Here is a 27,182-nt window from a genome sequence, read left to right as displayed (position 1 = left end):
GAGCCGGCTCCCCACTCCGGGCCCCAGAGAGCAGCCTCGGCAGAAGCGGGCGAAGCAGGCCGATCATCTCGATTCAGCCCAACACTCTCCCTTTTCCTCCTGTTGAAATATTAGGGACCCAGCAATGAGAATAGGGTCCCCTTTGATCTTTTAGCCCAGGTCTCTAACACACCAAGGTCGCACAGCTGGTAGGTGGCAAAAAGAACTCCAATCAGAGTTCTCTTTAAAAAGAGACCTTTCTTTTCAAATAAATAGTCTTTCTATTTCAAACCCATGTTCGTTCCCCTACAGGGATTTCTTCGAAAGTCGCACGTGTGTCCCCTGCCCACATACCCATCAGGCGTGGCCGTGAATGCATGCAGCTGTGCACACGTGCCGTACGTGCTTATCTGGGTTTCCGGGGTGTGTGCGCACACATGCACATGTGTGCATATCTCATCAAGGGCCTGGTCCCCACCCCAGGCATGGGGTCTCTGTGTCACCAGCTCTCAGAGTGGCCATGGAGGCAACCGAGTACTTGGTGTGCCCCAAACCAAGAAGAAAAAGGATGTCATGTGGGGACCGCGCCTCTTCCATGCACCTCAGCCCCTGCAGGATTCACATGGATCCACAGCGGGTCGCACATGAGGGCCACGGGCCATGCCGGCTACATGTTTACACAGGGCTGGGACCAGAACACCCGGGTCCTCCTTCTGCCCACTGCAGGGCAGCACCAGGGTGTAGCAGGTGGGGGGCAATGCAGAATGCAGGCACAAGGAGCGAGCAAGGTCTAGGGCCGAATCCCCACGGCTGGTAACTTTGACTCTGGGGACACTGACCCCTAGCCCCCCTGTTCCAGCAGCTCGTGTCACCACCCCAGCAGGAAGCACGCACACACAGCAGCCTTAGGGCAGGCCCCAAGTTTACTGCTTCTGACTCAACACGGCCAGGGTCTTTGTGAGACACAGGCCCAGGCTCTCAGTGCCCAGGGGCTGTGGTGAGGGTGGACGCTGCTCTCCAAGGGGATGATGAGTCCTGTTCAGTGCCGTCCTGGATCAGGGTGCCCCCGGGGGCTCCCTCCTGGGGCTGGGCACAGTGCTGGGCGGCTGTGTTCCAGTGAGTAGGACTGGGGGGCAGGCCTCAGGTGGGATGCAGTGGGCGTCATGCTCCACCAGGCCTGCGGGGCACTGGCAGCCAGGAACGCAGGGCCGCACACAGTGGGCCGCCAGCTCCCCCAGAGGGACGTGCTGGTTGAAGCAGGTACGTGGACAGGGCGGGCCACATTCATCGAATACGAAGCCACGGTCCAGGGGACAGCCCACCACTGCAGGTGCAGTAGAGGACAAGGTCACAGTGCTCCAGTTGCCCCGCTCACACCTTGTGGCCCTCCCCGTACCTACCCTGTCCAGGCCTGAGCCCTCTGTACCCACCCCTCCCCGTCCCTGGGCATTGCCCGCTCACCACAGAGTGTGGGGCCCCGCCAGGCAGGCGTCACCCCTGCCTGGCGACAGTGGCTGGCATAGGCTTCCAGGGCATCACAGAGGCAGGCATCGGCTGAGGAGCCAGGGCCACAGGCACACAGGTCATACACGCAGGCAGCAAAGAAGGGCTCTGGTGGCACCACAGCGTGGCAGCGACTGAACGGGGAGGACTTCAGCACCCCACACCGGGCATTGGCCTCACGCCTGGCACGGTACCCTGCCGTCCGGCACGGATCCACCTCGTGGCCTTTGGAACAGGGCCGACCAGGTCCTGGCCCCTCTGGGACCTAGGCGAGGAAAGTAGCTCTAGTGTGACAGCAACTACTAGCAGCTAACTTTCGTGTGCTGTCCTTCAAAGCAATTTCTACCCAATGTTTTGTTTTAGCCTCAAAAACCTCTTTACAAGAACAGCAAGGGAGCATCAACCACTTTTCCTTTGTCCCCATTTTGGGGACAAAAACGAACACCCAGAGTAGGCAAGTAACTTGTTCAGGGTCACACAGCCTGTGAGTAGCAAAGCAGGGTTTGGGGAATCCTATGATGAGCCCTTCTTCAGCCATCTTGCCGCTCCTAGCTCCATGGCAGGCAAGGAGCCCCCGGACCACCCTGAAAACCAAAAAGCCTGTCTTGTGTCAACCCGCCCGCCCCCCGTTCAACTGCTCAACTGCTCAACTGCTCAACTGCGCCCTCTCCACCCCCCCCCCCCCCCGCCCCTCCGGGACCCTGTGCCACTCACCTGCCAGCTGTTGCCAAATGCAGCCTCAGTGGGCAGGAGCAGCCCCTCGGGGCCCTGCAGATCATCCTGGGCGAAGCCATTGAAGTTCCCACAAAGCCCACAGATCTGGCCCCGGTAGGAGCCTGGCACGTTCACCTCCACCTGGGACCGCCCATCCCACAGCACCTGTGCAGAGAGGCTGGGACTGGGGAGTGGGGAAAAACAGGGACCCCAGGAAGCCCACGGGCCATCCAGGCCACATTCTCCGTGTCCGCCTGCCCCCTGGTGTCGGAGAGGAGAATGGGCGGATGGAAGCCAGGCTACCCTGACCAAGGCCAAGTCTCCACATGCTCTGGCAGCAGTGAAGAGCCACCCACAGCCCCCAGGAAGGCGCCTCCTGAGATTCACTATCTTTTGGGCATTCAGGCCTTACAGAGGAAAAAACACAATTAGAGTTTGGATTGTAAGTGTAGACAAGTCTTATTTTTTAATTTTTTTTTTTTTTGCCTATAGCACTCAGTCTTCCTAGGTGGTCTCCCATCCAAGTACTAACCAGGCCCAACCCTGCTTAGCTTCCGAGATCAGACGGGATTGGGAGTGTTCAGGGTGGCATGGCCGTAGACGACAAGTCTTATTTTATGAATTTATAAATTATGCTTTTTGCTGGGGGCAGGGAAGCGAATTACTTTGACATGGAAGGAACTCTGAACCGCCTAGGAGACCTTACTTGGCATTCCCCTCTCCATTAACCCTTCCCCCATATTACCAATGAGGAAACTGAGGCCCGGAGAGGACTGGTACTGACCTAAGAGCCCCAGTGTGTTGGTGGCTGAGTCAACGTTAGAAACCAGGCTCAGAACTCCTTTCACTGCACCCGGAGGTCTCTGACCCTGATTCCTCCCCTCCCCTCAGAATCTAGCAGAACTCTCTCACCTCTCTGGCTTCGTTTGGCCGGGGACATAGCTGGTATTCCTACCCTCTCTACAGAAAATAGAACCGTGAGCAGGCCCAGGGCTCCCCGGCCACACTCGCCCTGGCCGCACCTGGAGCCCCGGCTGGGCGTGCAGGATCACGGTGCGTCCCCGCAGCTCCACGTACAGCAGCCGCTCCTTCAGGAAGGGCAAGGCCTCAGGGCGTCCATCCACCTGGAGGAGAACGGAGGCGGGAGGGGCGACCTCAGGAAAGACGAGTGGACAGCTTGGGACCCACCTTTCCCCCGGTCCTCAGCTCTGCTCACCGTGACCTTCCCGCCCTGCAGCAGCTGCACGGCCACGTCTCCCAGCACCACTGTCACCTCCTGTGTCCAGGCTACCCCGCTTCGGCCCCGGTCATCGTTGGTCACGTGCACGCTGTGGTGTGTGAGAAGCCCGGGTTCAGTGGTCAGCAGGGACGGGTGTAGGGGGTTAGGGAGAAGGCAGAGGGAGCTGCCCACCTGAAGTCCCCTCCACGGCAGTCCTTGGCCAGCACGTAGCTGCAGCTTCCCTGGAAGTGCAGCAGGCGGCCGTCGAAAGTGCGGTAATGAGGGTCTCCGAAGGCCATGCAGGAAGCTGGCCGGGGCAGGCAGCGGGGACAGCAGCTGCCAGGATTCAGGGCGGGGGCCTCGTCCTGGCCTCAGCCCCAGACGCGGTCAGACACGCCGCCCTCCGCGCGGAGCCCCACTCAGAGCCCTCCCGAGGGCCGCGGAGCGCTCGTGCTCCTGGATTCACTGAGGGCGGGCTCAGGGCACCACCGCGTGGCCACTCCAGGAACTGCAGGCTCCCGGGTCCCCCGCCGCCCGCTCCCGGCCCCCGCTTCCGGTTCCGCGGCCGCTACCGCGGCCCAACCTCGTCCTCCTCCCGCCTTCTCAGTTGCACCAGGATCGCGGTGCTACGTGTCCACTAACCCCACCGCCCTAGACCGCGACACTCACGGGGCCACAGGAGATCCGCGGGCAGCGCTGGCTCTGGCAGCGCACAGTGCCAGCCACGCAAGAGCAGCTGGTACAGGCGTCCACGGCCCAGCCCTCCCCGGAGGCCACTTCTCGGCCCTGGTGCGAGCACGACTGGGCAGGAGCTGAAGGGACATTGCAGGGAGGGGGAGAGGATCAGCCGCCAGTCCCTTTACACTGAGTCTCGCTCCTCCTCCCCCACATCGTCCTGACCCGCACCTTGGCATTGCTCACAGCACCTGCCAGCCTCCTGCACCTTCGCCCAGCCGTGAGGGCAGGAGAGGGCCTGGCACTCCTCAAGGTGGCACTCTGCTTGGCCCCACTGAGGACAGACGTCTTTGCTCTAGGGACTTCCAGCAGGGCTTGGGGTCCCTGGTCTCACACTTCTGGGGACCATCTGGGTCAAAGTCTGAGGCAGCAGCCCCTTTTCCTCTGCTCCTGCCCCACAAGGACACCCACTACATGAAGGGGTGGGGGGGGGGCGGATGAAGTCCAGCCCTCAGCTCTGCTCCAGCGCAGGGTACCTCTGCCCTTCTTGCCCAGTGCGGGCACCCTTCTCTAATTACCTTAAAGACTCCATATTTGCTGGCCCAGTGTCCTGAGGCTCCCCCGTTATCCACCTATAAGGTCCTCCACCACCCTCACCCTCCCGTCCCCAGCTCACATGGCAGGTACAAGTAATGCAGGTGTTGCTGGGGTCCTGCCAGCTCTCCCCATCCTCTACTCTCCTGCCCTCGGCCTCCACCACACATTCTGATGGGAAGAGATGAGGCTGCGGGGACATTGTCCTCCCAGCTGCATCCCACCTCCCTGGAGGTCACCCTGAAGGCCCACAGCAGCGGGTGCCCTCCTCATTCAGTTAGCACCCTGACGATGTTAATTTCTTCAACCAGCATACAGATGGCCTACTAGATGGCAGGGCTTGAGACTCTAAAGGGCTCTGGAAGCCTGAAGAGCCAGAGGCTGGAACCTTCCTCTGGCCTGCTGCCAGCTAAGCGGTCCCTGTTAATCCCTGCTGACAACCCTCAGCCAGGCCCTGAGAATCCAGGCTTCATTCCCTGCCTTCCTCTGCCTCGTGGGTCTCTCCTCCACCCCAATGAATAGTCCTCCATTTCTACAAAAGAACAACGCCTGCATTCAGAGTGCAGACCCCGGACTGCCTACTTAGCCCATGGATGCCACCTACCCCTCTTGTCTCCTTCCTGGGCTCATGCTCTGAGGGTGCGGGTCAAGGCTGGGCACTTACCCTGACACACAGGGCAGCAGCTCCCAGGAAGGGAATGGCGCTCTGATGAGGGACAGCTGAGCTCAGGACAGGCACGGCGAATGCAGAGCCAGGTCAGGTCCTGTGGAAGGGCATGTGAACACCATGGGCAGAGAACGGAAGGGAGCGTGCGGAGCCTCGGCAGAATGTGACATTCAGGACAAGCAGGCAAATGGCAGAGTGAGAGGGAAGCCCAGAGCTGCTGCAGGACAGGAGTCAGCCACAGACCACAGAGGAGGAAGAGGGGACTTTGGGAGTCCCCAAGGCAGGAGGGCTCACCAGGCACTGGCAGGAGTAGCAGGGGTCTGGTGGGGCCAGCTCAGACCCCAGTAGGTCTTGCGTGCAGTTACTCAGGGCCTCTGTGGAGGCGAGAATGCAATGTGACGGGGAGAAGGGCAGAGCAGGGCATGAAAGCCCAGTGGATCCCACTTACCCGCTCTATCCCCAGACTTCTTAGGCCCACAGCATACCCGTGTCCTCAGCACCTTGACTCCAGGAAGGATAAATCCCTTTCCCTTTGGTTCAGCAAAGAAGAGCTTAGACTTTTGAAAAGGAACTTTGCTAGGCTACTAGGGTGGGGGCCTGCTAACCGACAACGACAGACAACGTGCCGCTCCCTCAGCTTGAGGTCTCTGAGGACCAGCCCGTGCCCAACTTGCCACAAATTCCCACTTCCTTCATATTGCCTGGCTAAAAGAGCACAAGAAAGCACAAAAAGCCAGGGACCCCAGGTTACAATCCTGGCCAGGACTCAGTGACTGTGCCATTTTAGACAGATCGACAAACCGTTCTGAACCTCAGCTTCTTCATCTGTAATAATAACAATAAAATAATACCTACCTCACTGGGCAATGGTGAGAATTAAATGAGATACTGTTTATTAAAAGTACCAAGTATGGGTCTATGGCCATGCCACCCTGAACAAGCCCGATCCTGTCTGATCTCGGAAACTAAGCAGGGTCGGGCCTGGTTAGTATTTGGATGGGAGACAGGAGACCACCTAGGAAGACCGGGTGCTGTAGTAATAAAAATAAAAAAAATAGAGGATTGTAAGCTGACAAGTTCCTTGCAATCTGTGAGGTCAACCAAGGGTTGCCTCGCCTAAAAAAAAAAAAAAAGTACCAAGTATGGCGTGTGGCATGCAGTAGGCGCTTAATCAATATTAGTCCCCTTCTCTGTGCTCGAAGCATATCCCAGCGGTCTTGATAAGAATAGCTAGTCCCCACTCCCAGCGTAGCTGGGCCACTCGCTGCCCCTCTGGTCCTGACGTCACTGCTCTCAAGAAGCCAGCAGCCGGCACAACGGCTAGCGGGAAGCACCACCTGCTGAGCAAGATGCTCCACAAACTGCTCCCAGCTTCAAAGTCAAGGGGTCCTGCCAGCTTCCCCAGTTCCTCCTGTGGCGGTGCAAGGCTCATTCGCCAGGGCAAGGACTTCCAGAACAGTCCCCTGGTCTCAGAAAAGGGCTGGGGCTGGGGCTGGGGCTGGGGTTGGGGCTGGGACTGTGGGGCAGAGCTACCGTCTGGGGATGGTAGCCCTGCCCTCTTTGTCCCCACATCCAGGGACTCACGGGCACAGGTGGGGCAGCAGTGCTGGGGCCCAGGGGGCAGGAGCTGGCTGGCAGGGCAGCCCACCAGGCTGGGACACTGCCTCCGGTGACAGCGAAGGCTGGGAGGCCCCACAGGCTGCGGCTACAACAGGAATGAGCGAGTAGGGGGTGAGTGCCAAGCCATGGAAGCCAAGAGCCACCCTCTTCCCCCAGAGTCCATGCCCCTCCATCTGTCTGGGGTACCTCCTCTGGCATGTCAGACTCCAGTCTGCAGAGACTCAGTGTCTTCCTAGACATGCTCCCTACTGCATGCCCTAATCCCCGGAGACGATGGCCCTTTCTCTTTCCAGTCATTTGGGCTTGAATGTTCATGTGAGGTCTCATCCTCGGGCAGTCTCCCGCCTTCCTTCTCCCAGCCTCACGGCCTAATCTCCTGACCTATGATGTCACTGCCTGCTCAATGCCCTCCCTTGGTTCCCCATTACCCTTCAACTGGAATTTCCCCGACATGGCCCCCCAACATTTCCCAGGTATCTCCCCCTACCTCCTATACGCGCTCACCCCACGCTCAGCATCAGTGACCATGTCTAACTCCAGATTTCCCAGCCCTCCTGGCTCCTTACGCCAAGCCCTGCCTCACCTCCTGGCCACAGGGACACACTCCTATTTCTGACCCTCATAGTGCCTGCTCCTCATAGCACCCAGGCTGCACCCTCAGGGTGCCCCGCCCCTCAGCATGGCCCTCACCCACCTCACAGATGCACACTTCACAGGGGTCTGCCCCAGGCTGGAAGCTCTCCCCTGGCTCATACTTCCGGCCTTTGTGCTCACAGTCTTGGGGGTGGGGTAAGAGCAGAATAGGACCAGGGAGACTTCAGTCTGGCAGCAGTGCCAGGGGTGGGGTTCTCCTCCCCCGAGATGCCCCAGCCCCCAGGATTAGGGTGTGCAAAAATGGCTGAAACAGCCTGTCCCTTTGCACCCAGCCCAGTGCAAAGGCAGGGAGGTGCCGGCAGCCGCCGCCTCTGTGCCATCCATGCCTGCCCACTCCCCATACCCGAGCATCGAGGGCAGCAGTCGCTGGGCCCCTGGCGGGGCTGGGCACAGGAGCTGACACACTGGATGCGGGCACAGGTGACGACGCCCTTGTGACACGTGCAGGAGGAGCAGGGGCTGTCGGGAGGCTCCCAGCTGCTGCCTTCAGGATGCTCCTCCCCATGAGCCAGGCAGCCTGTGTCCCAGGTGGGCAGGGATGAGCGCTGAGTCTGGGTTCTCATGTCTGCCCTGACCGCCCACCCTGGGTCGTCAGCAGGGCATGTGGGCCTGGCAGGGGAGGGGACGCTGCAGGGATGAGGTGGTAAGGTGGCCTGGGGCAGATATTCTGTCTGCGATGGAGGGGAAAGATTCTGGGTTGGGGTCAGAACGCCTGGGCTCTAATCCCATCCACATCTGCTTGCTTGCTCGACCAAATGTCAGGCAGCAGACAGTGTCCATTGTAGCCCAGCACCAACAACAGTACCTGGCACACAGCAGGCATCTAATAAATACATGTGCAATGAATGCAAGGCTCCCTCACTAACCATACACCCAAGGTGACTCAGTCTCTCCAAACCTCAGTCTCGTCAAGGGCTGAGGGAAGGGAGGGCTAGATGGGCGAACAGGGAGGTAAGGCAGATGGAGGGGTGGGCCCAGGGGCCAAAGTGAGGTGGCAGCCCCACCGGCCAGGCATACCTCTGCAGCGGGGGCAGCAGCTCCCCTGCTCTGTGACCTGGAGTGGGCAGGGCAGGAGGGGGCACTGTAGTCGCACACAGCTGACCTGGCCGGCCTGCAAGAGATGCAGGCTCAGCGACTTGCTCCTGAGGTCCAGACCCCGCACCAGCCCCCTCTGACAGCTCCCTACCATACCTGACAGTGACACCTCTCACAGCTGCCTGTGGGTCCCTCGAACTCCTCCCCATCCTGGTGCTCCAGGCCCTGAGAGAAGCAGCCTGTGGGTGACATGCTTCCTGGGTGGAGGTGCTGTGCCACCTCGCCCTGGCCAACCCCGGGCCCGGCAGAAAGGGAGAGAGGAGGGGCAGGGAAGGGTGTGAGGGGCAGGTGCATGTGGAAAGCAGCTCACTGTGGCATACGGGGCAGAAGCAGGGTCCCGGGGAGGGGTGGGGGCAGAGAGCTGGAGGACATGGCTTCTTCTGGCAGCGCATGGAACCTTCCTGGAGAGAGACCACACTGCTACTTCCTGACTCCCATGTCATCACACCCTCAAACCAGGCTACACACTGCCCCAGGGCACCAGGCATGAAACCCTCCTGGGCATGCCAGGCCCCAACCCCCCTCCCTTGGCCCAGGAGACCTGAACTGAATCTAATCCTGCCCTGCTAGACGTCACTGGCAGAATGTATCCCATGAGACCTGGGTGGAGAAAACAACCCCTGGACAGAGAGGAGGATCAGGGATGAAAGCTTATCAAGTTCCCAAAGGTCCACCTCACCTGGCAGGTGCAGAGGGAGCAGGTGGGGTCAAGTGGGTCAGGAAGGGTCTCTCCAGGGGCAGCAGTGACCCCATGATAGAGGCATCCTGGCAGAGCGGGGAATGCAAGGGAAGAGCTGCCATCGATGGGGCCCGCCACTGCCACACACACTCACACACATACACTCACATGCTCATACGCATACGCACATACACACACACCCGTACGCACACACAGCCAGGCCTGGGGACATCTACCAAAGCTTAGGGAGTCTGAAAGGGAAAGAAAAGCGGCTGGGAAGGTAAGGGGCGGGAGAAGGATGCCGGCCCAGCGGTAAGGAGTGAGGACCGGCGGTGAGGCGCAGGCTGCTGAGAATGTGCCGTCTGTGTGGGCCAACGTGGGGAGGCAATATGAGGGGTGGGCACACCTGGAGAGGAAGGCGAGAGATGGGCTGGGCTCCCGAGGGTGTGCTAAACCAGCAGGAGGGAAGGAGGCTGCCCCTTGGGATGGCCTAAGAGCGGTGGGAGCCATAGAAGGGTTTTGAGTCGCGATGTGATATTTTAGGAAGGCGGTGAGACAATTTAAGAGCAGAAAGATCTGGAAGCATAGAGGTCAGTTATTTGGTTAATATAACTGTCACCGAGAAGTGGCAGCAGGGACAGAGAGGAGGGCATGGGTACAGTGTGCGGCGTCTGATGTAAACACAGTGTGGGTTTACTGTGTGGTTATCGCAGGGAGGGGCGAGGGTGGCCAGACCAGGGGGCTCTGAGCTGCTGGGAGGCCAGAGGGGCAGTGGAAGAACACGTGCTGCCCTACCCTGGCAGGTGGGGCAGCAGCGCCCAGATGGCGTGAGTGGGTGGCTGCAGCCCAGAGGCTCACAGGGCCGGCGGCTGCAGGTCACGAAGCCCCCGAGGCAGGTACACACGTTGCAGGGCTCTCGGGGATCCAGGAACTCCTGGCTGCTCAGGTATGACTCCCCTAGATACTCGCAGCCTTGGAGAGAGGACAGAGAAAGGCAGGGGAGGGTGCAGAAAGGGGTGAGAGGACAGCGATCATCATTCTGACCTTGTGCCAGGCCCGAGTCCAAGGCCTCAGAGACCTGGCTATGGCTGGGAGGGAGGCTCAGTCCAGGCTAGTGGGCGAAACGGAGCGGGTGGGGGGAGATAGCAAACTTCCTCCCCTTTGGCCTGCAAAGAAATCTCCCTGTCCAATCTATAGGGAAAACCCACATGAAATCTGTCAAATACCCAGCAGGCCACTGCTGGGCCAGAAGGCACGAATTTCCCCGGCCTGAGGAGAGCTGGGAATTGCTTGCGATGGCTTAGGTAGCCTGGACCCAAGGTACCCCTTTCCCATGCTCTTTCAAGCCCTCCGATCAAAGAGGCGGGGAGGGTCCCAGGGTGGTGGCAGTCTGCCCTTAACAGCTGACACTTGCTGACCTCCTTTTTGAAAAAGAGACAGTACTTTGGGTGACAACGATGGGTCAGCATAAGCTCATCAATTGTAACCAATGTGCCACACTGGGACATTGCTAATGAGGGCCGCTGTGTCTGTGTGAGGGCAGGGAGTATACAAGAAATCTCCGCACCTTCCTCTCGATGCTGCTGTGAACATAAAAATCCTCTTTAAAAAAGTTAATAGAAGGCGGGGGTGGGAGGGATAGTGAGTCTTGGGCTCAAAGCCTTGGCAGGCAAAAGTATCTCACTCAAATTTAATATTTCATTTCTAATTGTATTCATTTCTATGGTAATATTCTAGTCCTGGCAAATCTAATTTTCCATTTGCAGTATGATATAAAGACTTCTTTGTAAATAAATTTAAACTTAAAAGTGAATTAATTTGAAGAAAAATACTAAATAAAGCTACAGGCGATAGAGAATATTTAGAAAATATTACTTAAGATAATACAAGAGGGAACGAAGACTGGAAGACAGGTCTCATTCAATTCTCTCTTTTTTTCAGGAGTTAAAATTAGGTTACACTTTGAAAATCATTACGGTAGCAAATTTTATGTTACGTGCATTTTATGAAAATTCACATTTATCAAATGTAGTTTTTAAAACATTGAAAAAATTAGGCCCAGAGAGGTGATATGACAGCCAAATAGCATCGCAGGCAGGAGAAAATCCAGGCTTTAACCCAGTGCTTATTTTTCTTACTGTACTAAGTATTTTGGATCCACTCTAGGGCAGTAAGACAGACCCAGACCTCCCGTCCCCCCACTCCCCGCGACCCCCACCCCCCAGTCCCCTGCCTCTCACCGTCACAGGCAGGGCAGCAGTCACCCCAAGCGGGGAAGGGGCACGGTGCAGGGGCACAGGCCCTGGGCTCGCAGCTGACGCTGCCCTCCCAGCACAGGCAGACGTGGCACGGGACGGCGACGGAAGGGAAGCGCTCCCCGCTGGCGAACTCTTTCCCCTGGTACAGGCAGCCTGGGGGCAGGCGAGAGGGCAGCGGCTGGCGGCCGTGGTGGCTGTTCGCCAAGCCCACGACCTCCCAGGCCCCGTGAAGGGGGCGCTGTCTCCCCACATTCTCAGTGAGAACCCCAACGTGGGAGGGCAGGACCACGAGGAAGGGGCATGTCTGGGGCCGGAGACAGGAGGACGTGGAGCAAGAGGGGGACCGCGAAGGCCGGGCTGCGGCCGACGTGGAGGACGTGGGTGGAAGGGGCCCTGAGGGCCTGCAGGGGGCGCCGCGGGGCGTTACCGTCGCAGGAGGAGCAGCAGGGCCCCCGGCGCGGGTGCGCGCAGGGTGCGGGCGGGCAGGGCAGCCGCCGGCAGGACACGGAGCCGTCCAGGCAGAGGCAGCGGCGGCAGGGGTCGCCGGGCGGGGAGAAATGCTCCTGGTGGCGCGCGGGGACCAAGCCCTCCGGCAGCGGACAACCGGAGAGGGGGGCTGAAGTGAGAGAGCCTGCATCACGGGGAGGCCAGGGAGAGGCTGCGGAGGGGACCCCCCAGGGAGGAGCCGCCAAGGGGTGCAGCTCGTACCTGGGCACTGCGGGCAGCACTCTCCGGGCAGCGAGACCGGCTCTGCGCAGGGCGGGGGACCGCAGCGGCGAGCCAGGCACTGCACGTTGCCGCTCTGCGTGCAGAGATGGACCGGGCAGGCAGGGTTAGTGGCGGGAGCCAAGGAGACCCCCGCCCCTGCCCACCCCACTGTGGTGGACCTACCCTGGCCTCCTCAAGTCCCTCCCCGACTCCCCTGGACTCCTCCTCCCATCCAAGTGGCAGACTCACCAGACAGTGACACAGGCGGCAGGCGGCAGTGGGGTGGGGGAAGTCTGCTCCATTGGGATACTCTTTCCCAGCAAAGGCACAGCCTGGGGAAGGGAACGGCTATAGGCCTGGGAGAGGACCGACTTACCCTATAGGGGTCATGCTGCCCTCCCAGCCCTAAACGTCCATAGATGGGGCCAGGAGACTGTCCCCCCTCCCCCCTCCTGTCCACCTCACCACTGCAGTTATTCTGGCAGCAGGGCCCAGGCAGCGGGTGGGCACAGGGGGCCCTGGGGCAGGCCCGAGGCTGGCAACGGGCTTGGCCTTCCTGACACCAGCACTCCTGGCAGGGGTCTTGGGGGTGGGAGAAGCTCTCGCCATCCACGAACACTTGTTTCTCCAGGATGCAGTCTGGGCAGGGGATGGGCCAGGAGTAGGGGCAAAGGCTGACGCTGCTGGGAGCCGCTTGGAGTTCAGAGCCATTGCCCCTTGGACGCTGTCCCCATGCAAGGAGAGGAGGGGGCCCGTGGGAGGGCAGAGTGAATCCAAGGCTTCCCCAAGCCAGACAGGTGCAGTAAGCACATACCTGGGCACCTGGGGCAGCACTGGCCAGGGCCACTCTGGGGCCTGGCACAGGTTGTGGGTGGACAGTCGACCAAGGAGCACCTCACGGTTCCATCCTAGGAACAGGAGAGAGGACAAGGGGGGTGAGCCCCAGGAGGGGTGCAGCAGGGCAGCAGTGAGCCTGGGGAGATACCTCGCAGTGGCAGGTGTGGCAAGGGCTGTCTGAGTCCGTGAAGTTCTGCCCATTGGCATAAACTTGGCCATGGTAGGTGCAGCTCTCACACTTGGGGCAGCAGGCACCTGGGTGGGGCAGGTTGATCAGAGACCAGCTGATCAGGGTGGGCTGAGCAAAGCAGGAGATGAAAGCTAGATTAGGATGAAGCACTCACCAGGAGCCTGGGTGGGGTGCTGGCAGGGAGCTGGGGAGCAGAGCACAGCCGCACACGTGGGCACCCCATCTTCACAGGAGCAGGCAGTGCAGGGCTGACCGTCAGGCTCCCACTGGACCCCCTCAGCAAACTCCTCTCCATCGAGTATGCAGGCTACAAGAAGGGAGTTGCCACCTAACCCTGTCCATCCCAGACCACAGGACCCTTCCCAGGACCCTAGCTTTGCCATCCTCATGGCAGTCTCTGAGTATACTCTGGAAGGGCTGACGGACTTAGCAATGCCCCTCTTTACTGTGAAGGAATACCCCTCCATCTCCAGCCTCCGGAAGCAGCACCCCTTTGCAACTGTTTCTCCCTACCCCCCACATACACACCTGAGCACATCTGGGAGCCAGAATTGGACCGGGTACAGGGAGCTGTTGGGCAGTCCTGTTCCTCGCAGGAGACCTCACCAGCCTAGGATGAAGACTGGGTGAGAGGCCCTCAAGGAGGAGACAGATCTGGGATTCGAGACAGCGAGATTGTACCTGGCAGGAGCAGTGAACACAGCGGCCACCCTCTTGGAGTCTGAAGGTCTCCTGGCTCTGATACTGGTGTCCCTGGTACTCACAGCCTGAGCAGGACAGGGGAACTGAGGGACAGGGCTGAAGGCTGATGGGGAAGCCTCATACAACCCTGACATCCACCTTCCACCCTGATGAGCACAGCCGTCCATGGCCTCTCCCAGCAGCAAGGGCCCCACGAGAGTGCCCAGTTTGCCACGAGAAGGTAAGAACTCATTCCTCATCGGTAGTGACAGGAGCTTAGGATTGTAAAAGATTTCTCCTGTACTTTAGTTCAAGGGGCTTCCTGTAGGTCCGAAGGAAGCAATCCTCCCCCAAACACACCCAGAGACTCTGGCCAGTGCCTGAGCCTCACCCAGTGACTCAAGGCCCCCACTCACCTGCACAGACTGGGCAGCACTGCCCAGGAATCCTGCCTGGGTGTCTGCAAGGCACAACTGGGCAGGGCAGAGGCTCACACTGGACACTCCCATTCTGACAACAGGGCCTGGTCAGCATTTGAGAGGCAGGCCCAGAAGCCAGGCCCTCCCGGCGGGGCAGCCACACTCACAGCACAGCGGCAGTGCGAGCAGGCGTCCCCGGAGCCCACCGGCTCCCCGCTGCGGTACTCCCGCCCGTTTAGGAAACAGCCTGTTGGGAAGAGAGTGCCTTAGACCCTCCTCGGGGTTCCTTCACTGCCCCATGTCCTGGTCTTCTTGGGAGACCCAGGCTGGGCTGTCGGTTAGCTTTCTGAGCCCCTCCGGGCTCCACCCACTGACTCACCATCGCACACCGGGCAACAGGTGCCCGGGAGGGGCCGGGCTGGGTACGGGCACAGGCTGGAGCATTCTCGCTGGCGGCACTGAATGTGGCCCTCCTGGTAGGGGCAGATTGGGCAGGAGAAGGGGGCCATCAGAGTTCAGCCAAGTGGCAGAAACAGTGTTTGACTGCAAGCTCTCCACTATTAGATGTTGTTAAGAGTTGAGTTGTGCCCCCACCTTACACGCAAATTCATATGTTGACGTCCTAACCCCGCTACCTCAGAACGTGACCTAATTTTGAAATAGGTTCGTTGTAGATGTAATGAGTTAAGATGAGGAGAGGTGGCCCCTAAGCCAATGACTGGTGTCCTTATAAAAAGGAACTTTATTTACACACACACACACACACACACACACACACATGCACACACGGAGAGCAACATGTGAAGATGAAGGCAGAGGAACACCAAGCTTTCCACCAGCCATCGGAAGCCAGGGGAGAGGGGCCCGGAACAGTCTCCCTCACCACCCTCAGAAGAGACCAGCCCTGCCGCGCCTTCATCTTGGACTTCTGGCTTTCACAGCGTGAGACAACACGTTTCTGCTATTTAAGCCTCTCCGTCTGTGGTGCTTTGTTACGGGAGCCCTAGGAAACTAATACAGTATATAACCTTAAGTGCCCCCTGATTCAGTTTACTCATCTGAAAAAAAAAAGGACAGTGGTATTTCTGTCCTTCTTATGGGGATGAGGTAAGGTGTCTGGTATGGCCTCCACTTCTGGAAGCTGGCGGTTAATAAACAGTGGTTGTTGCTACTCCCCATGGCCTCTCCCCACAGACCCCGGCCCTGGCGTTCACACCCGCCTTCAGCCCCGTTAGTGTCTGGCCAGCCAGTGACTCTTCTCACCGGTGTGTGAGGGCGGTCAGTGTGAACAGGGAGGGAGGCACAGGGTTCCAAAGGGGCCCTGAGGCCTTCACAGTGGAGTCCTTAGTCCTCGGCAGGCTGTCATTCTGTGGCTGGCCTCAGCCCCCATGAGATACAGTCCTCCTCAGCATGTACCCTGCCTGGACGCTAGGCCTTCGTGTCTCTACCTTCATCCCCCAGGCTCTGCCCCGACTGTTCCCTACACCTGGCATCCTAGTCCATTTGGGCTTCTGTAATAAAATCCCATAGACCGGGTGGCTCATCAAAAACATTTAGTTCTCACAGTTGTGGAAGTCGAAAAGTCCAGGATCAAGGTACCAGCAGTTTCAATGTCTGGTGAGAACCTGCTTCCTGGTTCACAGGTGGCTGCCTTTTGGCTGTGTCCTCACACTGTGGGAGGGGGCCAGGGAGCTGTAAAGGCACTGATCTCATTCACGAGGTTCCACCCTCAGGACCGATTCAACCTCTAAAGGCCCCACTTCCAAACACCATCACCTTGGGGTGTCTTTCCCCATTTCTCTCTGCTCGAATCCTCCTCACCCTGTAAGACCCAGGTAAACATTACCCCTCGATAAAGATTTCCTACAGCTGTGCTGCCCAACAGACATATGACCCAAGCCACCTATGTTAGTTCAAATTCTCTAGTAGCTAAACTTCAAAAAATAAAAAGAAACAAATGAAACTAGACTTTAATAATATATACCGCTCAACCCAACATATCCAAAATGTTATTTCAATCTATAATCAACACAAAGTATGAACGAGATATTTTACATTCCTCTTTAATGCTAACTCTTTGAAATCTGGTGTGTGTTTTATGCTTTTAACCCATCTCAAGTTGAATAGCTACATTTCAAGGGCTCAGTGGCCACATGCGGTTGTGGCTACTGATCAGACAGCATAGTTACAGATGCCTCGAGTCAGTCTGCATTCGTCCCTCCCTAGAGCTGCCACCTGCTCCATCCTGCCCTGCCTCACTTCTGTAACCTGTAAGCTCCTTGAGTTCTGTTCACAAACCTGCGCTCTCAACTCCTGTGCTCAGAGCTCAGCATACAGGCAGACACGACTCCACCCCCACCCTCACAGCACCCAGGATCAGGTCCTCTCCATCTCTCTCCCCTCACAGTGCCTTTGGGATGTGCTCAGTGGAACGAAGGGATAAATATGGTGGGTCTCAGGGAGAGGAGGGACGGAGCAAGCCCAGGAGCAGCACCGGGGCTCACCAGGCACCGGCAGATCTGGCAGGGGTCCCCAGGTGCGGTCCACTCTTGGTCGTGCTCCTGGTGAGAGCCACCTTCTGTGCAGCCTGTGGTTGGGAGAGAGATGAGCCGAGAGGAGGCCTGGCAGCGGCCGGCCAGGATCCCAGCTTTAGCCTGCCCCCGTCCTCCTCCATCCTTCCGAGGGCTCTCCTCTGAGTTCAGACCAGACCAGGTCGTGCCTCTGCCTAGACCTCTTGGCGACTCCTAGTGTCCCAGGCTGGGTAAGGCCAAGCTCCTTAGTTTGCCCTTCTAGGCCTTCCAGGACCCAGCATGGCCAAGCCCACCTCCCCACCTCTCACTGTGAGATGAGGCCATTCCTGTCTGCTTGCACCTTCCCACCTTACATCCACCCACCTCACACTGTGTGTCAGGCCCAAGCCTTTTCTCTGGCTGCCCTCTCTTTCTGGGATGCCCTCTGCCCTGTTTCACCCTTCACCTAGGTAACTGCTTTTTATCCTTGAGGTTTGCTCAGGACACGATGCCTCCAGGATGCTTTTCCTCCTTTGCCCAGGCTGGATTAGTTCTCCTTCCTTCTGAGTTTCCATAGTACCTGGGGGCCTGCTGCTATTTCTGCCTTTGCGACAGTATTGGTATGTGACTCAGTGTCACCCTCTAGTGGTCTGCCTCGAAGGCCTACCCTGGGTCTTATGTGCACAAAGCAGCATTACTAACATAGAATATCATTATCTACGCCTTACAAAAGGGGAACTGAGGCACAGAGTAGCTCACTCAGAGGCCCATAGCCGTGAAGTGGCAAGGGCAGAATTTGAGCTCAGTCATTCCACCTCCAGAGCAGGCATGGCCGAGCATTGCTGCCCCACTGACTAAACCCCCAGGTCAGAGCCAGTGGAGTGGGCTCTGGAGTTGAAGAAATGGTGTGACAGCCCTGCTGCAGCGACACCAGGGAAGGGGCAGGGCTCACCTTGGCAGGTCGGGCAGCAGTGGCCAGGCCTCAGGACTGGCTCAGGGCAGGGGCTGGGTGGGCACTTCATGGGGACACAGTGAACCAGGCTTCTCTGTAATGTAACAACAGCTATAAAGTCTCTGGGTCTGCTTCCCAGAGAGAGCAGGGCGGGCAGGTGTCTGACACCCTTGGAGGGGTGGGGCACAGGGTCAGGACAGAGAGCAAACCTCATTGGCGCCAGGCCTTGGAAGGCATGTGAGGGGCTGAAAGAATGGCCCCAGGGTAGGGTGGTGGGTGTCCAGGAGGAGGTGGGCCTGGGTAAAGCTGTAGGGGGACTCACCAGGCAGGAGCACTGGAGACAAGGGTTGGAGCTGGACAAGAAGTTGGTCCCCTCCTCATAAAGCTGCCCCTCGTACTCACAGCCTGGGGAGGGTAGCCAGGATCACAGGCTGGTCAGCAGAGAGCAGGGCAAGCAGACACCACCCGAGGGAAGGCATAACCCCCAAGTAGGTACTGGACCCTCAGGGGCTAAGGGGAAGAAGGGGCAAGGCAGGGTGGGGTGGTCACCTGGCCGACAGATGGGGCAGCACTCTCCGGGTGGGGTGTAGCTCTCCGGGCAGTTGAGCTCTGAGCACGAGGGGCCCTGGCACTGCACGGTCCCTGCCTGTGGGGCAGACACTGAGCCCTCCCTCCCTCTCCACTGCCCGTTACTGAGTCACCCTGCTGGCCTAGCAGGCCTAGCAGACTCCAGACCTCAATGCCTGGGTGGGGACAGTAGCCCTATCTGACCGCCAGATCGGGCTTGGCACTGCCAGGCCTGGGGTAGTGCGGAGGCGGGGGCCAGGCTCCGATTCCCTTACCTGGCAGGTGCAGGTGACACAGGGCTCCAGTTGCCATGTTTCCCCAGCTCTGTGACCTCCAGGGCAGCCTGCAAAATCAAGGCCAGGCCTCTAAGTAAGAGACCCAGAGTTCTGGGGCAAAAGCACCCCTGAAGTTGCCGTAGCGAAGGGGCCCCATTCAGGTGACAGACTGCAAAGATTTTGGTATTTACGACAACTTTACAGCAGGTGGCGGTAAAGTGTTCGACTCTAACACGTTCAGTAGATTTCCATTATTTTACAACAGATGAAACTGTTGAGGAAAGGTGCCTTTTAAAAAAGTTTGCCAAAGACATCATATGGGCTTGCACTGGCCCTGAGGCACCATGTGTCCCACAGACGGGTGTGTGTGTGTGTGTGTGCGTGTGTGTGTGTGTGTCTTTGAGACTTAGCTCCTCATCTCTGGCCAAGACTCCCAGGCTACATTTCCAGACATCCGCCTTTCCCACTACCATATGAGATTTTTCCTGGGGTAGAGTAGATAAAATAGAGGGCACCCCGTTAAATTTGAATTTCAGATTGTGTATGAAAAAAAGGGGTTCTATGGAAAGTCACCTCTCGGGGGGACCTAACTGTGTATGGTGGGTAGTCATGACCCAAGTATATAGTTCTTTAGTAAAAGGTTTATCTTTGCCTTAAGCAATCCCTGTCCATTGTTTCTGTGCACCTAGGTTAACACACCTTTGGAACAACTGTAACCACCCTCAGGAGGGCGATCTTAACTATCTTGATCTTAACTATCCTGGAGCCGATCTCCACCTTGCTTTCTCCCACCTTCATGTAATCTGCTTTATGTTCCTGCCCTAATTTCGCCCTAATTTCAAATGCCTAAAGGAAATTGCAAAACCGTCATTCTTTAGAGCTTTTGAGAGCTTGCTTCCTGGCAACTGTCATCAGTTTTGGCTCAAATAAACTCTTTTTAAAATTCTCTATAGGTTTGGACATTTCTTACCTTGATAAGTTAGACAACCTACACTTTTTAAGTATAAGGATGTCCCAAATCACTTATGTACAATAAAAAAGTATAGGCTGTTTATCTGAAATTCAAATTTAATAGCGCATCCTGTGTTTTTATTTGCTAAATCTGGCAACCGTCTCCCCGACAAGGACCTGGTGATGCGGCCCGGCGGAGCATTGCCTCCGCTTCCTCCCAGCTCTCTTCATGCCGCTGGCACTACTGTGCTCCTACTTTCCCACTATTCCATGGGATCCAATCAGACACCAGCCCCGGCTCATTCTTTAAAAATACCCCTCCTTCTGCAGCCCAGTGCCATCCCTGGTTCCATGCCTAGACAACTGCTGTGATAGCCCCCTAACTGCTCTCTCTGCATCCAGCCCATATCGGATGAATATTCCCAAAACACCTCTTTGAACATGCTACACTCACTCTTCAACCTTCAATGGCTCCCCATTGCCCACAGAAGAAAGTTCAAATTACAAGGCTTATAGCAGTCTGTTTCTTTTGGCCTTCCCAGACTACTTTTCTGCAACACACCTCCCCCCACCTTGTTCTTGCACCCAGAGGGCCCTTAAGTACTGTTTCCTTCAAGTTAACTCCCCCTTTCCCTTGACGATCCAGTTGACTGTCTGTAAAGCCCACCCTGACACCTAGACAGGGTGGGCCTTCCCTGCCTTCCTGCCCTCCCTTCTGACAATTAACTGCTTACTGCCTTTCTATACCTCCTCTTAATCTGTTCATCGGATCCTAAATCTTGTATTATATTAGCTATAAATTTATCTTCTTAACTAGATTACAAGCTCCCTGAGGGCAGGTAAAAGATCGTACAGGGCCTCTGGGTTCGTCCCAGGCCAGAGGCAGTATTTGCTGACTGTGCTTCGGTTTTGAAATCCCCTAGCCACTGGCAGAGTGAGTGGGCAAGGCACCCTCTGGGCCTGTGACATGTGGCAGAACATGGCTCTGGGGGCTCCAGAGCAAGTGCAGGAGGCAGGGCAGGGGCTGGCAGGAGTCTGACCTGGCTCGCAGTGTGGGCAGCATGCTCCTGGCTCCCGGCAGGGTCCTCTTGGGCATGGCTTCTGGGTACAGGTTACGGCTCCTTCCTGTGGGGAAGCAGACTGCTGCTGCACAGGCAGCGGAATCCCGGCCGGCAGGGCCAGACCCGAAACCTCGTCCCCAGGTGGGACACGCCGGAGGAAGAGCGATAGGCAAAACTGGCTCAGGGGACGTGAGGGAGGAGACGTCCTATCCCCGCCCCATCACCTCCTGACCCTCTTGACCCCAGAAATCACTTCTTCCAGGTGCCAGCAAATTCCCAGAGTGGAGAGATCCTAGAAAGGGGACCGGGGCCTTCCTCGATGGAGTGAGGAAGAAAAGGCCAGAAGGTGGATGTGGAGCCAGGTGGGAGAGAGCAGGCGGGTAGTTGACAGGGGCAGGTGGAGGACATCCACAGATGAGGGGACAATGCAGGACGGCGGGCAACACCATCCTCTCTGTCTTTCATGCCACCGTTCGCCAGGCCCAAATCGTAGGGGCCTAGGGGCGCCCACCATGAGCATGGGGGCTGAGCCCCAGGAAGTAGAACTACTCAGAATCAGCTGATGGCCGTGGGTTGCCAGGCTGGGGGGTGGGGAAGGGGAAGAGGCAGGCAGACCCCATTACTTAACTCTCGGCACACTAGGCTGCAGCGACAGGTAGCTAAAGTGAGACAGACAGGTGAGAGGACAGGTATAGGAAATTCAGGTGGGTCGCGGAACTCACCAGGCAGTGGCAGGTGGTGCAGGCATCTGGGGAGAAGGTCTCCCTATTACCATAGGCCTGACCATTGTGGCTGCAGCCTGAGGAGACAGAGCTGTCACTCAGGTACTTACACTCATTTCCAGGCCCTAGAGGCCAGGTGGATAGCACTCACCGCGGCAGTGAGGCAGGCCGGGCACAGGGTCACAGTGCGCAGTCCCAGCCTGGCAGACGCAGGTCGTGCAGGGGTCAGGTTCCCAGCGAGCCCCCTCCGGCCAGGCCCGCCCCAGCCCCCAGCACTGGGGAGAAGCTGGGCGGCATTCACAGGACTCCAGCTGCCTCACCCTCCCCTGCAGGTCCTTGTTCTGGGGAAAAAAGTGAGGCGGGGAGAGGTGCTGGGGAGAGGGGCTGGCTCAGCTTCCCCACCATCTCCTGCAGATTTACGGGGTGTGAAAACTGAGACAGAATGAGAAGGAAACCTGACAATTCCAGAGCAGGGATGGGTCCACCTCCAGTCAGCACCCAGCTCAAACAGTCACAGTTCTCAGGGCCTGGGGGCCGAACGGTTTCCCAGGGGAGCACAGGGCCCCCCCAGGCCTCTCCTTTGGACAGAAGGGGACCCACACCCCAGCCTCAACAGTTAAGGACCCTTATCCATCCCAAATCCTCCCTGATGGTGCCTTCTCCACAGTAGGTACTCCAGAATGCCTGCGACTACGTGACAGGATGTGGAAGTCTGAATCGACAAAACAGAGATCCCGGAGGTTCTCCACGTTTATGAAAGAAACGACTCTAAGAACTTGTTCAGATAAGAACCTCTCCATGTGCATTTAAAACAAAATTCTATTTTAGGGTCCCCTGGCCAATCCCCCCTCCCTGCCACCCAAGCCCAGCTCCTCTCTTTTCCTGGCCCCAGTGGTACCTGTTCTCTGAGCTCAGCCACCTCTGCTTCTAGCCTTCCCAGCCGCTCCTCCAGGGGGCGCCACTGCCCCTGGGGGGCCCCAGCAGGGGCTGAAGAGTGGGCTGGGGCTTGCTGCTGGTAGTCATAGGTGTCAAGCCCCAGGGGCTCCCTGGAGACGACCCTGCCTGAAAGCACAAGAATCCCCAGTGGGCCTGTGGGGGAGGGGTTAGCAAGGTTTCCTGGGTTCTGTCTTCCCAGGGATGCCGCCCTGTGCCCCACCCCCATTCACCTATCCACCCACCACACAGGGAAGGAGGTAGGATCTGTGACGGTGCTGGACTGAACATGTGGAAGGAGAAGGGAGCCTTAAGTGGACAAAAGTGACCCAACCGGCTTTCCCACATAGCAGAAGCCTCTCCTTTGGAAAGAAGGGGACCCAATCCTCCTGGTACCAGCTCCAGGAACCCTGACCCACTCAGGGAATATCTAGACCAGGGCCTCCCTGTAGCTTGCCTGACTCGGCAGGGGTTCCCAGCCATGGGGGGGATATCAGGGTCATTTATTCTCACTTGGGCCAGGGCCTTGGCCAGAGGCAGTTTGGGGGACAGACATGTCACGCTAGGAGGGCCCAGAAGCCAGCACAGGCTGAAGTGCAGGAAGAGACAGATACGTGAAAGGTGGGGTTGCTTTCAAGTGCCTGGGGTCAGGTGTGAGTAAACCTTGCTGCCAATTGCCCGTCTCCGCCTATTGGAAAGGGCGCCACTTTGGGAGGATGCCTGGCGGGGCAGGGGATGCAATAGCTCTCTCCGTCCCCACCTCAAGCCTGGCCGCTGTTTCCAGGCCTGTGGCCTAGAGGCCTAGGGATCCCACACTGGGCAAGATGGGCTTCAGAAAGTGAGACTTGGCTGCATTTTCTGAAAGGTTTGGGGAAGGTGCTGGAAGGGCTCCCGCTGGCGTTCGAGGTGCTGGACTGAATGAAGACAGCCTATCCCTGGCTCCAGAGGACACTATGTTGAGGGCAGTTCAGGTCTAAGGTCGCAGACAGCTACTTTCACCTTGCTCTGATCCTTCTCCTGCAGTCGGAGAGTAAAGGGGAGGGGGGCGAAGGGGGGTGGGGGCAGGACAAGCTAACTCCACAGACCTCCACATGGGGTAGGCGGGGAATTGGAGTCTGGAGGAGGAGGTGAGAAGAGGGAGGGGGAGGGTCTTTCCCACAGAGGCGGCTCACTCGCTCACGCTCAAGGGTGAGGCCCGCTTGGGGTGGCTAAAGGCTTTCTTAGTTTTATGAGGCACTCCTCCCACCACCCCACTGCCTCCACCAAGCGGAGGGGCGTTGGAGATTCTACTCCAAAACCTAAGTTGTCCTCTTCCTTCCAAACCTTTGCTTTGGCCTGAGTTCCTTGGCTTGGTTAAGGCTGTCTCCTCCACCTGCTCAGAAATCTGGAGTTCGGCTTCCCGCTTTTGCACCCTTCCCAAATCCCGCTGGTCTCTGTTGCACGCAGCCGTCCCCCAGCCCATCCCCCTGTCCGCTCTTCTCCCTGTCTCCACTCAGGAGGCCGAAGACAAGAGCCGTCCTCCCTGCCTCCGCCTGCTCCTCTCCCCTCTACACAGCCTTTCTAAATCACACATCCGATGGCTCCCACCAGCAGGTCCAAATACGACATTTCACAAGTGCCTCCCACCTTTTCAGCCTGCTGTGCTATCCCCACATTCGGGGTTCTAACAGACGCGGTGCCCAGACCTCTTGTGCACATCGTCCGGCCCTCTCCCCTGCACAGGGTTACCTGGAATGCCTCGCTGTCTTCGTGTGGCTCCCCTACCCGGCTTACTTCCTAGCCCCATGAATGGCAGTCAAGGATAGGGTCCCGGCATCTTAAACCCTCCATCCACCCTAGCTTGACTCTCATCCCCCTGATCCTGCTCCAGACCTGCTTAAACAGGAACAATTAAGGGTCAGGGAGAAGCTGGCAGTCCTCTGAGACCCTCGAGCAGGATAAGGCTGGTCTCTTGCCTGGAGAGACCTGAAGAAAGAGCTCCTGAGTGTTGCACAAAGCCCAGTTGCTCCCCACGGAACTGTCCTCAGTTCCCCTCCCTGACCCGTCTATTCCTGCCTGTCCCGCTGGGTGAGAGCCAGACCGAGACTCTAAGTCAGCTCCCAGAGCAGGCCCCCTTTCTCAAGACAAATAATTAACTTCAGACTCCGGGATTCCAGGACAGCCTCTGCTCCTCTGCTGCCTGCAGGAATTCCTCCCACGGCCATAACAGGAAGCCCCTCCCTCTCCTGGACCCCTGACTCTCGCTGTGCTCCCCCATCAAGCTGGCTCCTCCACGGACTGGAGGCAACGCGCCCCTTCGGCGGGGCCTGGAGAGACAGCTTGTCCCCTCAGACTGACCTGAGGAAGGGCCGGGTCCAGCCCAGCTGCCCCTAAGCCCTCTGCGCCCCGACTTACCTCTGCTCACACCCCGGGCTGGAGCCAGGCTCACGAGCTGCAGGACAAGGGGCAGCAGGGCGGTCCTGGACCCTGCCATGCTCTCAGGCCTGGCTGCTGTCTGTGGTCTCGGCTCAGCAGGCTCTGGGGGAGGCGGGGTGGGGACACGCCAGGCCACCTCCCATTCAGCCTTTGTTCAGGGAGGGCTTCTGGAATCTGTCACTGCTCCCAGCTGTGCCTGGCTCCCTGCTAGGCACCTCGACCCCAGGGTCCCAGCCCCCTCCAGGCCCAGCCTTGGCTCAGAGGTGCAGGGGCCTGGAGAGCAGCCCCAGCCCCACAGGAAGCTGGGAGGGGTGGGGGTGGGGGGTGGGGTGAAATCAGCATAAGCTGCCAGAGGAGACCCTGCAAATAAATACAGATTCGTCTCTCTGGAACAGCTGGTATCCCAGTCCCCTTGGGTTACTCCAGCTCCCTGGGCTTCCAAGTCACCTTTCCCTTTCTTGCCTGTCTGTAGGAAAAGCAGACTGACCTGGGTTCAAATCTCTGCTCAGTCAATTCCATATGCCCTTAGTCAGACCCCTTGCTACTCCGTGTCTTAATTTCTCTGTTTGTAAACTGGGTGTCATAGTATCTACTTTATAGACTTGCAATTAAGATTCGGTGAGATTATGCAGATGAAAAATTCAGGGCGGTGTTTGGCATATGCTAAGTGCTCAATAAATAACAAATAACAATAGATGCTACTCTACTGGCTGTCTCTGAATTCAGAGGCTCCGAGTCTCCTCCACCTATACTCCTCCACCTATACGTTCTTTCCTGGACTCTACTCACCATCCCTGTCCATCCCAGAAGTCCTCGGCATAGCGCCAAATGCCAAGGCTTCTTTCCGTTAGCTGGTCCAAACCCATTTTCCAGCTCCTGAGCTCAGGTCTCACCTGGGGGTGAGCCTGGGGTGAGGGGCAGGGAGCAGGGCAAGGGCCAGGGCTGGGGGCAGGCCTGGGCCCTGGGCTCAGCAAGCAGAGGGGGCCAAAGAGAGGAAGTGAAGAAACTGGCCACAGGGCCCACAAGTCTGGGACACTCCTCGGTGCAGCTGGGAAGCAGGGGGAGGTGGGGTTGGGCCCCGAGCTCGCAAGCAAAGAGATGTGGAGGGCGGAGCCACGAATCCTGCAGAAGCCTCTTCCTCCTGCCTAAAAGCCAGCTAGTCAAAGGCCACCCCTCCCCCTAACCCAGGCACGGACAAAGGTCCCTCCAGCCCACTCTCCCTGCATCCTGAGAGAGGGCAGCCTCTCTCCCCAGGAGTGTGGGCCCCTAATAAGGCCTAAGCAGTCGGCAGCAGCGGGCAGGGAGGCTGTGAGCCAGTGCCGAGACCTGACCTCAGCTGGCCCGGAGCAAGGCTCACAAGAGCAGAGGGAAGTTAGGGACAGCCAGCGGAAAAGGAACAAGGAAGTGGCAGCTCTGTTCCCACCGGCCTTAAGAAAAATGATACCTGTCGTAGGGCAGGTCCCCTGGGAGTCTGGGTGGCGGAGAGGCTAATCAAATCCTGGAGCTGATGTTTTCTGCTGGTGACCAGCAGCTAATTTTTCCTAGCTGTGACATGTAGCTCTAATGGCACCCGCCTCACAGAGTGTTTGTGAAAGTTAAATAAATTAATGGTCTAAAAGAGCGCCCGGCGTGGCGCCTGGCACATCGACATCGACTCATTACTTCTCTTGTGCGATCTCTGCGTGGTCACCCCAACCATGCAGGTGGGGGCCTTCTTCCCATTTAACAGATGAAGAATGTGGGAGAAGCAGGAAGCAGCTCAAAGTCGTGCTAGGACTAAACTGCAGAACCCAGATTCAGTGCCAGGTTCATGGGATCCCAGGGCCTGGCCAAGCCTGTCACACAGCCTAGCTTCAACCTTGGCATGACCCTAGCCAGCCTCTGAATGAGGGGCTCATGCTTCCAGTAGTTTTGGGGGCCATCTTTCCTAGAGTCAAAGATGGAGGGCTTGTCAGGATTTGCATCCTTGTACCACTCTGTAAACTTCATTATCACCAAGAGCCCAAGCCCCCCAGTCATCCCAGTCACCCTGACTCCGCGTGCCTCCTTATTCTACCCAGCTACCCCTCCCTTCGCCTTCCCACAGTGCCTACTCCAGGCCCTCGCCTGCCTTTCCCAGTGCCTCTGTCAGAGCACCTGAGTGTCACCGCAGAAGGACCCACCACTTGGCTGACCGGTTTCACATCAAATTCATGGCCACAAACCTCGGTGGCCACGCAACACTGCCAGAAATCCTACTGCGGTCCCCTGGTGAATCCAAGCTCCCACTCCCTGAGAGGAGCACCTCGTACCCTCTTCTTTCTT

At 57.9% G+C, this 27,182-nt stretch overlaps 1 protein-coding gene and 2 pseudogenes across 2 annotated transcripts; 1 reads left to right on the top strand and 2 right to left on the bottom strand.

Annotated features, from left to right (window-relative positions):
* Positions 1 to 884: 884 nt before the first annotated feature.
* On the bottom strand, positions 885 to 25,114 carry LOC107512798 (kielin cysteine rich BMP regulator). Of its 2 annotated transcripts, XM_036230932.1 has the most exons (42): positions 24,858 to 25,114; positions 22,429 to 22,619; positions 21,682 to 21,871; positions 21,531 to 21,607; positions 20,788 to 20,872; positions 18,797 to 18,864; positions 18,504 to 18,600; positions 18,277 to 18,359; positions 17,955 to 18,048; positions 16,997 to 17,079; positions 14,872 to 14,965; positions 14,660 to 14,739; positions 14,490 to 14,583; positions 14,074 to 14,159; positions 13,921 to 14,002; positions 13,547 to 13,699; positions 13,351 to 13,457; positions 13,180 to 13,273; positions 12,831 to 13,004; positions 12,615 to 12,697; positions 12,366 to 12,459; positions 12,085 to 12,273; positions 11,640 to 11,810; positions 10,195 to 10,371; positions 9,400 to 9,485; positions 9,031 to 9,121; positions 8,817 to 8,899; positions 8,643 to 8,736; positions 7,969 to 8,142; positions 7,666 to 7,748; positions 6,936 to 7,056; positions 5,646 to 5,725; positions 5,349 to 5,448; positions 4,767 to 4,855; positions 4,322 to 4,424; positions 4,085 to 4,227; positions 3,608 to 3,780; positions 3,413 to 3,524; positions 3,219 to 3,320; positions 2,197 to 2,361; positions 1,441 to 1,747; positions 885 to 1,303 (listed from the first exon to the last, which is right to left on the bottom strand). In XM_036230932.1, the coding sequence occupies exons 1-42, from the start codon at positions 24,934 to 24,936 to the stop codon at positions 1,035 to 1,037; spliced, it is 5,100 nt and encodes a 1,699-aa protein (XP_036086825.1). In that variant the 5' UTR covers positions 24,937 to 25,114; the 3' UTR covers positions 885 to 1,034. The 2 variants fall into 2 exon arrangements, with proteins under 2 accessions (XP_036086825.1, XP_036086824.1); XM_036230931.1 differs by lacking the exons at positions 4,322 to 4,424; positions 4,767 to 4,855 and having other exon boundaries at positions 22,429 to 22,592.
* On the bottom strand, positions 2,680 to 2,798 carry LOC118611107 (annotated as a pseudogene).
* Positions 6,266 to 6,391, top strand: LOC118611088 (annotated as a pseudogene).
* Positions 25,115 to 27,182: the final 2,068 nt, after the last annotated feature.

The sequence above is a fragment of the Rousettus aegyptiacus genome, unplaced genomic scaffold (assembly GCF_014176215.1).
Source record: "Rousettus aegyptiacus isolate mRouAeg1 unplaced genomic scaffold, mRouAeg1.p scaffold_m13_p_13, whole genome shotgun sequence".
Classification (NCBI taxonomy): Eukaryota; Metazoa; Chordata; class Mammalia; order Chiroptera; family Pteropodidae; genus Rousettus; species Rousettus aegyptiacus.
This window is presented reverse-complemented; position numbering and strand designations above follow the sequence as displayed.

Bases quoted from the DNA above. Each gene is read 5' to 3' on its own strand.
- LOC107512798 (XM_036230932.1), bottom strand. From the start codon at position 24,936: ATGGCAGGGTCCAGGACCGCCCTGCTGCCCCTTGTCCTGCAGCTCGTG. The intron at 12,698-12,830 runs GTGAGGTGGACA...TCCCTTCCCCAG, and splicing joins CTGCCAGAATAACTGCAGTG to GCTGTGCCTTTGCTGGGAAA. The intron at 2,362-3,218 runs GTGCGGCCAGGG...CTCTCTGCACAG, and splicing joins ACGCCCAGCCGGGGCTCCAG to GTGCTGTGGGATGGGCGGTC.